The sequence below is a fragment of the Crocodylus porosus genome, unplaced genomic scaffold (genome assembly GCF_001723895.1).
Source record: "Crocodylus porosus isolate Cpor-Errol unplaced genomic scaffold, CroPor_comp1, whole genome shotgun sequence".
Lineage (NCBI taxonomy): Eukaryota > Metazoa > Chordata > Crocodylia > Crocodylidae > Crocodylus > Crocodylus porosus.
In genome coordinates, this window is record NW_017728906.1 from 103,211,756 (window position 1) to 103,225,804 (window position 14,049).

The 14,049-nt window shown below is 41.4% G+C and overlaps 1 protein-coding gene across 2 annotated transcripts in view; it reads left to right on the forward strand.

Moving 5' to 3' along the window:
• FGF14 (fibroblast growth factor 14) overlaps positions 1–14,049 on the forward strand; it is a 691,909-nt gene that overhangs the window by 518,696 nt on the left and 159,164 nt on the right. For both annotated transcript variants that reach the window (XM_019529697.1, XM_019529698.1), the window contains exon 3: positions 3,821–3,924. In XM_019529697.1, coding sequence (XP_019385242.1) covers positions 3,821–3,924 — 104 coding nt within the window. The remainder of the gene's footprint in view (positions 1–3,820; positions 3,925–14,049) is intronic.

Genomic DNA, 14,049 nt, shown 5'->3' on the forward strand with positions numbered 1-14,049 from the left:
CAGGATTGGCCTGGCATGAACCCATGTTGGTTACCCCTTAACATCACTTCCCCTGCAGGGCTCTCACAAATGTGGCCCTTGACAATTTTTTCAAAGACCTTCCCCAGGATAGAAGTGAGGCTGACTGGCCTGTAGTTGCCAGTCTCTTCCTTCCTCCCTCCCCTTCTTGAAAATAGGGACCACACTGGCCCTTTTCCAGTCCTCAGGGACTTGGCCCAAACAGCCATTCCAATGGCTCTGCAATGACACCAGCCAATTCCCTCAGCACCCGCGGATGAAGGTCATAGAAAGAGACCAGGTTATGTAGCACACTTACTCAGCATCATCAAAACCAATACAATATTGTCTTTTCTTTATATTTATAGTCATTTCTTAACTAACCATGGTCTTTTATAATTCTGTTACATATATACCTTCTATAGAGCAAATTAATTTTCATTTTACCTGACTTACATTGGAATTCCAGTATTTTACAGACTGACTCATGGAACATGTTTTTTTGATGCATATATTCCATTGCTTTCCTAATGCAGAACAGCCAAATACAACTTTTGTAAGTGTTTTGAAATCCATTTCACAGCTCATCTGGGGTCCAAAACCCATCAAACATGACTTCTGGCGTATCAAAGGATCTTCTTCATAAATTTATTGTTGTACATTTTGTATTTAATCTCACAGTCCAAGTCAACATGTTCACCTATGAATGCTTCCAGGCATAATTCAAAATAAAAGCATGGCCTTTTCTTATTTGGTTTAATTTCATATAGTTTTGTGTATTTCCTTTTTAAACAGAGAAGCAACCATTCAAAATCCACTAAAGCCTTTTTCAGTGGGTTCATTTTTTGTCAGGTGTTTTACTGGGTGGGACTCATACATATGATTTGTCTTCTTGCTTACGTACTATAGTACAAGTGCATCTTGACATTTTGAATTTTCAATAAAAAAACCAGGGAGATGAAAAATTTCTAATTCTCCTTGTTTGTTTATGTCATTCTTAACTTAACCGCTTCATTTTTTTGAATATTGAATTTTAGACTTTAAATTAATAACTATGCTTATTTTCTCTGTGCTTGCTGCCTTGGTTTAGAGATTTTTAAAGTATTTTTCTTTTTTGCAACTTTACATTATTTGCTTTCAGACTTTTATCAAAGATACTGCTGCTGTTCTCTTAAGAATATGTATCTTGTTTCCTGTAGCTGTTACTAGTGGTTTCTCTTTAAAGCTTTAATTTGTGAGAAGTGTGCCTATTCAAGCTAGCATGTTAAGCTACGTATTTAAAACCCATTCCCAATGGAATTTAAGCATTTGTTTAAATGAAACCTTAAGTGTTTTCCTGAACTGGGTCTTAAGTGCTTTTTGTGTACAGGCAGTTCTCAACTTACAATGTTTCGAGTTACAACATTTCTCACTTACATCATTTATAAATTGACATCCTGTTTCAATTTTCTGATTTTACAACACTTGATCTGATGCCAAGCCACACCAGCAAACAAGTACGCTGTGTCACCCATCTCCCTGGAAAACATCTATCCAAACTTCCTTGGACACTTTCTTTAAGAAAACAAACAAGACCTCCTGAAAAGACTCCGGTCAAGAACCCTTCAAAAAGTCCAACTAACAGCCCTTCAAAATGTCCAGCAAAATCACCTCAAAAAAGTCCTTCCAAATCAATATGATTGCTATTTACAATATAAATACATTAATGTAGCTATAGTAATCATCTGTAATTGATTGAATACAAAATTCTGGATTAGTTTTGGTGAAAATAGGGTATTGGGCCTTGGTTCAGGATCTAATCCCCCATTTATAACATTGTTTCCTGTGGGAAAATCGGTTCCAAGTTGCAATGTTTTGACTTAAGATGTGGTTTTTAGGAACCAATCGTGTCGTAAATTTGAGGACTGCCTGTACTATTATTTGTATCAAATATACCCTCAACAAAGATGCCTGGTTCCTGAGGAGACTCAGTTTTTGAATCAAAGACTAAATTATAATCAAGTGAGATTGGAATTATGCTACTGAAGTAATATTCAAGAATTTAAGAAAAAAGATTTCAATGTGAGCCACTCTGGAAGTTTGTCATTCTATAGATAATCTATAACCAGGTATAGACGTATGTAATACTTGTGTCAATATCCACATATTTCAATATAAGCTTATGTGATAGAAGTGTTACCCCTGCATGGCTCTGTAGTGATACAAGTGTAGCAAAACTACTCCAACTTGAAGCCTGCTCTGCTCCAAGTCAAAACTAGGTAATTTAGCTAACTTATTTTGTTCCTGTAACAATAACTGTAATAGCTGATGTGCTTTTTGGAGCAGCAGCTCCTCTTCCCTTCATAAAGCAGCTAAATTATGTGTGTTCATACCTATTTGGATATGTCTACACAGGCTATTAATACTATGAAGCCTTACTGCACAGTAAAATACTGTGCAGTAAATTTTCCCAGGGAGCACATCTACACATGCTCCCTGTTGGAAGCAAATCTGCTTCCAATCAGAATAGCCTGGTACAGGGCTGCTCTTACTCTGCTCTGGCCCACTTCAGCAGCCAGGGGGAACTGCATTCTCCCCCAGGACACTAGCCTGGAGTGTGGCAGGGAGCATGGGGGCCAGTTGCAATGTGCATTGGACCAGGCAAGCTTTGTCAGCTACACTGGCAATTGTCTCCCAGCCCCATGCACATTGGGATGGGTCTTGATGTGCATGGGGCTGGAAGACAAGCCCTGTGCCCAGCTGGGTTTCCCTGCACAGCCTGGGGCTGGCTAAGTGCTGTTCTGCTTCTGGGACAGCTCCCAACCAGCTCCTGGCTGCTCGGGGATTTTCCTGCCCAGCTGGGGGCTGGATGGGAGCTGCTCCAGAAGCAGACAGCTCCTGGCCAGGCCCTGGCTGGGCAGAGAAGCAGAGAGCTCCCCAGGCTCAGCACTGCTTGGCTTCTTGGCTCCTGGCTTACTGTCTACACATGCACACCATTTGCTGCCCAGTAAATTAGTGTATTGCGCAGTTAGCTGCTACCTGTAAATACAAGTAGTAAACTAACTGCACAACTCCCAGTCAACCCCAACACCAGAGGGCCACAGTGATGGGCAGCTCCCCTGGTCCTGGTGCTGCTCCCCCAAGAAGCTGGGAGCCAAGCAGCACCGGGACAGGGTAGCTCTCTCTCTGAGCAGTGCTGGGATGGGTGGGCAGAAAGCTACCCTGTCCCAGCACTGGTTGGCTCCCAGCTCCTGGGGGGAGCCAGAAGCTGAGCAGCACTCTGACCGGGGGAGTTCCCCATCCCCTGTGGCCCTCTAGTGTTAAGGGCTGACTGTTGGGACTCACATAGTTTAGCTGCTTTAATTTACTACCTGTATTTACAGGTAGTAGCTAAATGTACAGTAGACAAATTTACTGTGCAGCAAATGGTGTGCATGTGTAAACAGTGATCTTTTTACTGCATAGTAGATTAGTCTCATGCAGACACACCCACTATTACTCATATGCTCATACTGAGCTAATAGAAGACAAAATTTTCTATTCCCTTTCTTATGTTGAGCTTTTTTTGTTTCTTGTGATATTCATGTTCAGGGAGACATGTTTTTTATTTGTTGACTGACAGTTGTGCCAGTACCAAAATGCTGCAGGAATGAAAATCTAAATAGATTTTCAAGGTAAAAGTTGTATAGTAACTTATGCAGTACCTATATTTCCTTACTTGGATTTTTTTGAAGCTAGAAAGGGTTTTTTGAAGGGAAAAGCAGTTATTTTTTTATTGACGTTGGTTGTTACAATGTTTTGTTTATCATAGCCCATCTGTGACAGATAACATTTCTGTTTACAGCATTATTCAACCTTATACCAGTGGGACTTCGTGTTGTCGCTATCCAGGGTGTAAAGACAGGGTTGTATATAGCCCTAAATGGAGAAGGTTTCCTCTACACATCTGTAAGTAATATGCTTCAATTATTTTGAACTACTATGTAATGCTAGTAGTTTAAAGGAAAATTTATACAAGAATGAGATTTATTTCACTCTCGAAAAGTTATATAGAATTAGAGAGGAATTAAACAAATATATACAACTAAAATAATAGGATTGTGTAAAAATTGTTTTATAAAACAGAATGTGATACAGAACAGTAGCCTTGCTGCACAGTAATTTTAAACTGTTCTATGTAACACTGTATCAGGAATGTATTTAGCCATTGCATTCACTAATATGATCCAGTAAACCAGTAGGCAGGTTACAATTTTCAGACAAATATCTTAGAACATTTCTTTAAGTGTCTACAATAACTTTGTTGTTATAAAAACTATTTTAATTTTCTGTGTGCAGTAAAATATAAGGTACTTTTTACAAAGGTATTTACATTCTTGCACCATTTACATTTTTAATTTCACATGTATTTTTAGCAACTCTTCTAATGGGTTGCACTTTTAAAAATAGAAACATTTATAAAGTTTCATTAATAAAAGATATTATCATATTGTTTTAAAAGATTTTGAAAATTAAGGTAAAAAGAATTATAGATAAGAACATATATATGTGAAATGATAAAAGCTAAAAAAGGTCTTGAGGCAAAATAATGTTACTATCTGAAATAATTTGAGAACTCTTCTCTTAAGACATTCTAAATCATTTAGTCAGTCAAAATGCGATAATGGTTTTGCTGTGAAAAGTCTTGATGTTGCATGGGGTAAACTTAATATCCTTCTTTAAGACTTAATTACATTTTAATGCTCAAAAAGCTTCTGAAAGTATTATCCAAGTGGTTTTAGGATTTCTTTTCATTGCAGTGAATTGTGTTTATATTCTGTTATGATTTTTAGGTGTATTATGTCGGATGATATTTCATTCACACTAAAATATGATACAATACTTTGTTTTCACTATCCCTGGAGCAAGAATTGGACAGTGTAAGCCTCTGATATCCCAGAGGAAAGTATACTATTTGGTTCAAATATAAAACAGTTATGGGAAAGATAATTAGAAGTGTGGGGACCTTAGAATTGAATGTTGACACCCAGAAAAAGAATACCTCACTATATCTTTTGAGCACTTCAACAGTATGATGTAGAAGATTTATTTTCTTATAATGGCACTGAAAATCCTGTCACCAGAACACACACAATATGTGGTATCTCCCTGCAGTGAAAAAACTAAAGTTGTTACTGTTAATGCACTATGTGGGTTTCTCAGCTCCCCAAGGTTTCATTTCAGTAGAAAGGCATGCAAATTACTTTTTCATGTGCCATCACAGTATGAATATGCTTTTGCCTTTCAGTAGTTCCATGGTATTCTCATCCTTTCCTAAACAACAATAAAGAGTATTTCCAGATGTTCCAGTTTCAAAGAACATATTAGCTTAATGGCTGATAATGCTAGGAAGTAAACCCCACACGTACAGAGCCAGATTCTGAAACCCATAGTTCACATACTACTCTGAAAATAGTTCCACTGAAATTAACTGGACTATTTGGAGAAAATGATACTACTCAATGTGAACAGCAGTTGTAGAATCCAATCCATAGAAGCTGTGGGCCCAATCCTGAAAATGTTTGGGTCTCATTCCATACAGGTATTTAGACATCTAGTTCCTAGTGAAAGAAAAACAGTGTAGGAATGGGAGGTAACTGTCTAAATGTTTTTATGGATCTCAGCCTTAACAGAGTTGTGGAAGTTGTGAATGTGTGTGGCCGGCCTCGCTGAGTTAAAAGATTGTAGAAATGGGGAAAGAGTGTGCATGTGCAAAGGCTTTCAGAACTGGGGCCCTTCGTATGCCCAGGATTTTCAGAGTTTATAACTTACATATGCATTTTCACTGTTGCTAGCAATGGTTAATAATTTTGTATGATACTTTCTTTTGATGCTCATTTGTTTTGTTTTTAACGTTTTCTACTGCATTACCATTTCTTAGGGAGAGTGACTCAGTCTGTCACTCTGCCTTACGTAAGGTAAGGAAAAAAACAATGTAAACTGTATTGGGAAAGTACTGTTTACTTCTTCTAATGTAAAGTATGAAATCAACTGCAAAACATCACTTGCAAAGATAAGTGAAAATAATAGAAAATTAAGTCTAAGAGTCTTTGGTTTTAACACATGGCAAAAACTCCCTGAATAACAAAGACAACAACAATAATATATATTGTTGTTATTTCATAGTAGTATAATATTTGATAATCAAATTAAGTTTTAAGAATGATGGCTAAAACACACACACATATACACACTAGTAAAACTTGTGTTCATGGCGATGTTTACCCTTTTTGAGGGTGGAGCAGAGAAGTGCTATATTGTTTCTGTTTAGGAGTTGAATACTGTTGAGTCCCGAGACTAGTACATATTTGAAAATAAAAACTAAAAACATAAAAAAGAGAGACTGCTTCAGATGAAATAATTTGTTCACATCTCAGTGCACAGGGGATTTATGTGTGTATCTCTCCAGGGATCAGGATGAAGATATATTGTACCCAGAAGTTGCAAAATATTGCCCTCTGGGGGAAAAAAAATCATCATGATTGTGAAGCATTCAATATATGTCACAATCTTGTTGGTGAGTTTTCTATTCCTTTGGCAAGATTATGCACCTAGTGCTCTGGATGTATAGAAGTCACATTTTAAATTAGAGCAGAACTGCTTGTGCCAATATAGTTAGTTGCTTTTTCAAGTGTTTTTGTTTTATCTGTAAAAAAGAAAAAGTGGGGTACAGGCAGGAAATACATGTCAGATGAGAAACTGTTTTTAAACGATGTAATGGAAATATGTTCATTTAATGATAGGTATAAAAATGCAAATTTGAAGTTAGCTGAACTGTTGACTAAGTGTAGTTCTCTTCACTTCTGTGTGAAAGTCCTAGATTTGATTCTTATTGTGTTAAAAGTGTAGGGAATGTAGTAAAGCTAATCCACATCATCCGTGGCCTGTTAAATCATGGTATTAACTGGAAGAGACTTATAGCTAGTCTTCTTCAACTAGAAGAATGCGCCTACAAAGAATACAAATGTTTGGAGTGACAAGTTTGGAAGGGGTGATTTTGTTGTGGTTTTGAGGCTTTGTTTCTGTTTTTAATAACATTTTTAGTAACATGTTTCAACCTTCTGCAATAATTAGATAAGTATTCAATTAAGTAATAAATAGACCAGGGATAAATAGTTGCTAATACCATAGGAGAGAGTTTCCATAGTATTTCCATCTTGGAGAAGAAGTTAAAGGACAGGAAATTGTGTGCATCGTAAATTAATTCTGTTAATTTTCTGGCACTTCTCACTAAGCCTTAAGCTGAATTTTTCAAGGTATGTCTAATGATAATAGAGAATGGGAGGCTCATTTAGGGGTGCAGCAGGGAGGTGGATCCTAGCCCCTGCCCCTGTTCCCTCCACAGACATACCTGCTGGGCACTGCTGTATATGCTACCAGGTTGGATTCCTGGCTGTGTGAATGTTGAGGCTGCAACCCTGCATGCAGTGTCCCAAAGGGAGAGGAGCCATAGGGGAGCCTGGGTGTGGGCTCCAAAACCACATGCACAATTAATGCGTTAAAAAAATTAACGCATTAATTTGTTCCTGCATTAATCACACATGTTAATCACACAATTAATTGACAGCCCTAGAAGAGAGATTTCTTTTTTCTTTCATGGAAGATAAAAAATAGGAAAATGTAATTGAAAATTGCTTTAAAAGTATTATTAACATACCAATTGCCAAACTTTCATATCTGTTTCATAGTTGATAGGGTCAGAAGAGACCTGAGCAGATCATCAAGTCCGACCCCACGCCATGGGCAGGAAAGAATGCTGGGGTCAAATGACGCTGGCAAGGTGTCTATCTAGCCTCCTTTTGAAGATCCCCAGGGTAGGAGCGAGCACTACTTCCCTTGGAAGTTGGTTCCAGATCCTAGCCACCCTGACTGTGAAGTAGTGCCTCCTGGGCCTTCCTGATGTCTAGCCTGAATCTATTCTCCGTCAACTTATGGCCGTTATTCCTTGTTACTCCCAGTAGTGCTCGGGGGAACAGGGACTCTCCCATTACCTGCTGGTCTCCCTTGGCCAGTTTATAAACAGCCACTAGATCCCCCCTCAGCCTTCTCTTTTGGAGGCTGAACAGGTTCAGGTCCCATAGCCTCTCCTCATAGGGCCTGCCCTGCTGCCCCCTGATCATGCGAGTGGCCCTCCTTTGGACCCTCTCCATGTTGTCCACATCCCTTCTGAAGTGTGGCGCCCAGAACTGGATGCAGTACTCCAACTGTGGCCTGACCAATGTCATATAGAGGGGAAATATCACCTCCTTGGACCTGCTTGTGATGCATCTGTGGATGCATGACAAGGTACAGTTAGCCTTCCTGACTGTGTCCCCACACTGTTGGCCCATGTTCATCTTGGAATCTATAATGACTCCAAAATCCTTTTCTGCCTCTGTGCAGACGAGAAGGGAGTTCCCCAGCCTGTAGGTATGCTGCTGGTTCTTTTTCCCTAGGTACAGTATCATGCACTTGTCAGTATTGAATCCCATCTTATTCTCATCCTCCCACCCCTGTAACCTGTCCAGATCCAATTGCAGCCTGTCCCTCCCTTCTAGCATGCCCACTTCTCCCCACATCTTACTGTCATCTGAAAATTTGAACAAGGTGCTTTTCACCCCCTCGTCCAAGTCGCTGATGAAGATGTTGAACAGTGCAGGCCTGAGGATCAAGCCCTGGGGGACCCCACTGCCCATATCACTCCAGGTCGAAAATGACTCATCCACCACCACTTTCTGGGTGCAGCCCTCCAGCCAATAGGCAACCCATCTGACTGTGTAGGCATTGACACCACAATCTCCTAATGTTTTAATGAGAATGGAGTAAGAGAGTGTCGAAGGCCTTCCTATAGTCCAGAAAGACCACATCCACCGTGACACCTGCGTCCAAGGATTTTGTGACCTGGTCATAGAAGGCCACCAGGTTGATCTGACAGGACCTGCCTCTAATGAACCCAAGTTGGTTGCCCCTAAGCATACACTTCCCTGCTTGCCCCTTCCAGATGTGCACCTGGATAATTTTCTCAAAGAGCTTCCCCAGAACCGAGGTAAGACTAACAGGCCTATAATTTCCTGGGTCCTCCTTCCTCCCTTTTTTAAAAATGGGGACCACATTGGCCCTTTTCTAGTCCTCCGGCACCTCACCAGAGCACCATGCGTGCTTGTATAGCTGTGCCAGGGGTCCTGCAATGACCACTGCTAAATCTCTCAGCACTCTGGGGTTGAAATCTTCAGGACCTGCTGATTTGAACAGATCCAGTCCCACCAGAAGTTCCCTGACTAGGTCCTCTCTGACCCTGGGCCTGGCTGTGCCTCCCCTGGGACCAATGGGGATCCCGGTGGGGAGATGGCCTGGTCCCTGCTTAGAAAAATGGAGGCAAAGAAATTGTTAAATAGGTTAGCTTTGTCATCTGGTGACACCACCAGATTTCCAAGCATGTCTTGCAGAGGCTCCACATTACCCAGAACCTTCTTTTTACCCCCTATGCATTTAAAAAAGGATTTCTTGTTATCCTTGATCTGGGTTGCTAGTCCCAGTAGCAAAAATATAATAAACTTTACATTTTTTAAATTTCAAATTCAAATCTTTCCCCAAATATCCAAGTAATTGGTCACTCTTGGTTCTGTCAGGAAGTTTTCAAATTCTTCTGAGTGGTGGCTGTTCATAGTGATGCTTTAAGCCTTTGTAAACTATCTTAAAATGCTCAAAAATCTGGAAGACAAGATTTAGGTAGATGTGATCTCTTTTATTAGACTTGCTAAATAGTAGGAAAAATTGTTCTTTGCAAGATTTTGGGCACAAACAACCTTCTTCAGGCATATTTTAGGAGCTGATATTACATCATTACAGTCAAGATGAGAAATTACCCTTATGCAACTGTCTAGAAGAATAACAGTAGCCCACTAAGCCACCAGAGATATCCAAGTGAGCAATCCATAAAATTCTTGCCTTTGCAGTTGGGCTAGGGACAGAAATTACATATAAAGTGGAATAAGTGAACAGAAACTGGTTTAAACCTGTAACGGAACAGAAGTTCAATGTACATAGATTGGTTTTGAACCCACAGACAGGCATCTGGCCACATGGGGGAGCCTGCCTCGGGAAGTTCCTGTCCTAGAGTCCCCCAGCCTGGGCTGCACTACCCTGGGGATCCAAGGGACTTTCTCATCTTCTCCCTCTCTGATGCAACTGTGCTGCTGCTCAGCTCTGTCCCTACGCGTGGGAGTGGGGAGGAGTCCTTCAGAATGGGTGCCTGCCCGTGCAGTTGGACATGAGGGCATAAGGAACCCCCCACCTCAGGAATATCTCCCATCCCAGGGTCCCTCAGCTTGGGGCTGCCCTGCCCTATTGAAGTAGATGGGGTACTCTACCTCACCCCCCATGGCCAGGCAGCTACTCAGCTCCGCTGCTGCTGCAGGTGGAAGTAGGGAGGATTCTGGGGGACTGTGGCAAGCAGCTGAGCCAAGCAGCTGAAAGTGGGAGGAAGGCAGGGCTTGGACCAGGGAAACCCCTGAGGCAGAGGCAACCTCCAAGATGGGAGCTTCCCCGTGCCCCCAAAACCCAGCTGCACAAGCAGGTACCTGGTACTCCTGCCCCTACCCACCTACAGCAGTGGCTGAGCAGAGCAGCCACACAGGGGAGGAGGGAGGGAGCTACCTCCACTCCTCTGTGGCAGGACGGACCGGGGCTCAGGGGACTCTGAGCCAGGCCATGGGCTACCCCCACATGGGCCAGTACCTAGACAGGGGGCTCTTCAACCCCCTGTAAGGGTGGCAGCAGGGAGTTGGGAGCATGTGCTGGACAGCCAGTCAGGAATGGCCCCTCTTCCCTAGGCTTGCAATGGCTGGGAGGTATGCTCTGCCACCACCTGGCTTCTTGACTGGGCCAGTACAGTCATCTGGCTGCCTTTCCCAACTGAAATATGAATGTCAGTTTAGTTTGTTATTGGACCAATCTGTGCAGTTTAGAGAAACCTATGATGATTGAATCGATTCTGCCTTGGGCTTTTTGACTGTATGTACTTAGCCTTAAGTTATGCCTATACTATTTCCCTTGAACTCTTGAATGCACTGCTGAGAGGCACATGCCAAGCCTGGAATAAAGGTATTGCAGCTTCCCTGGCAGTGCCTGTCCTTTACTTGGAGGCATAGTGAAGACACAGAGCTTATGAGTATCTACAGGTACCGTACCTAGAACTACTTTACCACTTCATTACTTATTTTGGCATGTGTGGAGTTTGAAACAGGTTGCTTTTTGGCAGTGTATTTGGCAGTGTTTGGATGCATCAGAGGAAACACAGTTGACTGACTCTGCTGGGGTGTTTTAATTAGAGTGGCTCCCAAAAGCCACTCTAATTAACCTTTCCCCCCCACCCCACCCCTGATCATGTCTACAGTTGCCCTAAAAAAATGTTAACTGTAAAAGTTGCTTAAGCAATGCTCATCAGTGCCACACCTAAGGGCCTTGTTATACCTTACACTGTGAGCTGCACAAATATTGATGGGTGTTAATGCTAGCTCGAGTTTGGAGCAGTCACACTGCAGACCAGCAGGGGCCTGGAGGACTCAAAGGTAAGAATCGTTCCCCTCCCATTCTGGGCTTCCCCCACAACCCCAGGGCTCCCCCAGCTCCCCCTGCTCTTGGGGCTTTCCCCCTGTGTCTTGGGGTTCTCCCCTGCCTTCCCACTTCCCCCTGGGGCATTACTTACTTGTAACTTCCTGCTATCTCCCTAGCACCCCAGGTCCCCACTCACTGACTCCCTACCCCACCCCCTGCTTGCTTACTTGCGGCTGCCTGCACTGTCTATGCCAACGGAACAAGCAGGGAAGGGTTAACCTTCCTGCCTGGCCACCACTATTACCTGCCTGCTGCTTTTCTGTCTCAATGTCACACACAACTTCATTCCCCGAGGACTAAACATCTCTTGTATGCATACCAACCCAGCCTCTGGCTTCTTTACTTTTCATTCCATCTAGAAAGAGCACACAGCAACTGCTGAAACTTCCTTAGCCTGACAAAGGGTTTTTGAACCTGAAAGCTTGCTTAATAATTGTTTTCCAACTATTTAAGTTGGTCTAATAAAAGATATCAGATTCACCCAAAGAACCTTGGCTGCCTACGTCCTTAGACCAACACAGGTACAACCTACACCCCTGTAACATGCGCTGAATAGCACAGATCAGAGATAATCCTACCCTGGAGTGATGTAACTTTGAGACACATAACAGGTGCTTAAACACAATATCAGATATCAATGTGTAGGACAATCCAGGATTAAGAGCTCCAGGTGCCCCCCCAAAATTACCATGTAATAAGATTCTAAGTTGCTTTTCGTGTCTACACCTGAAGTTTTTACATGGTGCTGAGTCTTGACGTTGCATAATTATTTTCGGTTTTTATCCACCACAATAGTTCATCTGGGCATTATTTAGTGCCTCCTATGGTGTAAGTGTCTTCCATGGACAAAGGGGAGGAAAACGATAATTCCTCATTTTGGATCTTTCTTTACATTTAGAATTTCTATCACTGGCCCTCAAGTTTTCCCCTTGTCTATTTTGCCTGTTGTTGGTCATTATAGAATGGACATTTCTGAATGAAATATGGAGGCAATGTGTGCTCCTGTGGTAATAGCAGTAGTCAGGTGTCCTAATGGCACGTTCAGAACCTGCAGAAATGGCTTAGAGTTTGACCATGTCCATGAATTGTTAAGGCTGACTTTTCTGAATACTTCTTCTGGCATCAAGACAGGACGGGGTTCTGATCTCAGGCTCCGGAGGTAGTGGTTGGTTCAAGAGCCCTGTCAGGAAGAACATTATCAGGTAATGTAAAATGAATAACACAGAGATCCAAGAAATACAGGAGCTTTTATAAACTATAGTTTAAAAGCAAAGGCTGTACAGTTTTGCTCTAATCTTTTCATAAAGTATAAATTTGATTTTGGTCTTTGTTGTATTACATAGTTTTAAATTGAACAAGAGCTGGATGGAAAATACTCTTTGAGATCATGTCCATGCCCAAGCTTTCTAGAATTAGAGAAAATGTCAATGTGTATTATCAGGAAGGGTGTTTGTAATATCTGTATTCCCTAGCAACTGTCAGTAGGAAGAATCTTCAGCATGGAGGGTTTCTTTTGACATTTTAGCTACTTCATAGTGCTGAGATTTCCACCATTTTTTGAAACCTACATAATTGACTTGTCGGAAGAGAACAGATTTCAGCCTCAGGGAAGCATGCAGGACTATAGGCAACACAGAAAATGAGACTGAAAGTAATCAATATCACACAGGTGACTTTCTATGGTATCTAAATCAAAGTAATGAAAAAGGGGCTTTTAATTCTTCTTAGATAATTGTTTATGCTTTAGAATAAATATTTAGCATGCCTAGTGTGTTAAGTCTTTAAGGCAGCTTATAAATGTATTAATATAAAACACAAAGTAGGAAGCAGTTTACCATAGGTTAAATTAGAGAAGGACTTAGGCAATGTTTTAGGATGTATACATTCTTTTTTTTTTTTTTACAATAATAAAAAACATCAAAAGTGATGAAGCAAAATTGTACTGTTATTGTTTGTATTACAGTGGTTATGTAAAAGTTAGTGCACACTTGTCCCCTACACCAACACACAATAAAGATATGGATGTATAAACAATTTGCTGCAGAGGAATAAGGAATGGGGTTTATAATAACTGACTACATTATAATGTCATGATAACTATGTCTCTGATGTGCCTTGTACTGTTGTATGGACCTCTTGGACTGCCTGAGACATGAGCACAGCTGTTGTCAAGGGGTGGCAAATTTCTTAGTTTTTGGTGCGTTGTATCTCGATGATCTCCCGAGGTCCCTTCCAGCCCTAATGTCTATGAATCTATGAATCAGGGGTTCAAGTATTTTAACCCTCTTGGGGTAGCTCTCTCTGCTTGTAGTTGTTGCCTGTTTTCCCAGAATAGGTTTGCCTCTCAGCTGACAGTCTCATACAACTGTAGGACTTCCTTCTGTGATACCACTGCTGTTTGCAACCAATTTAAAAAAAAGAAATAATCCTCAAAAGTAG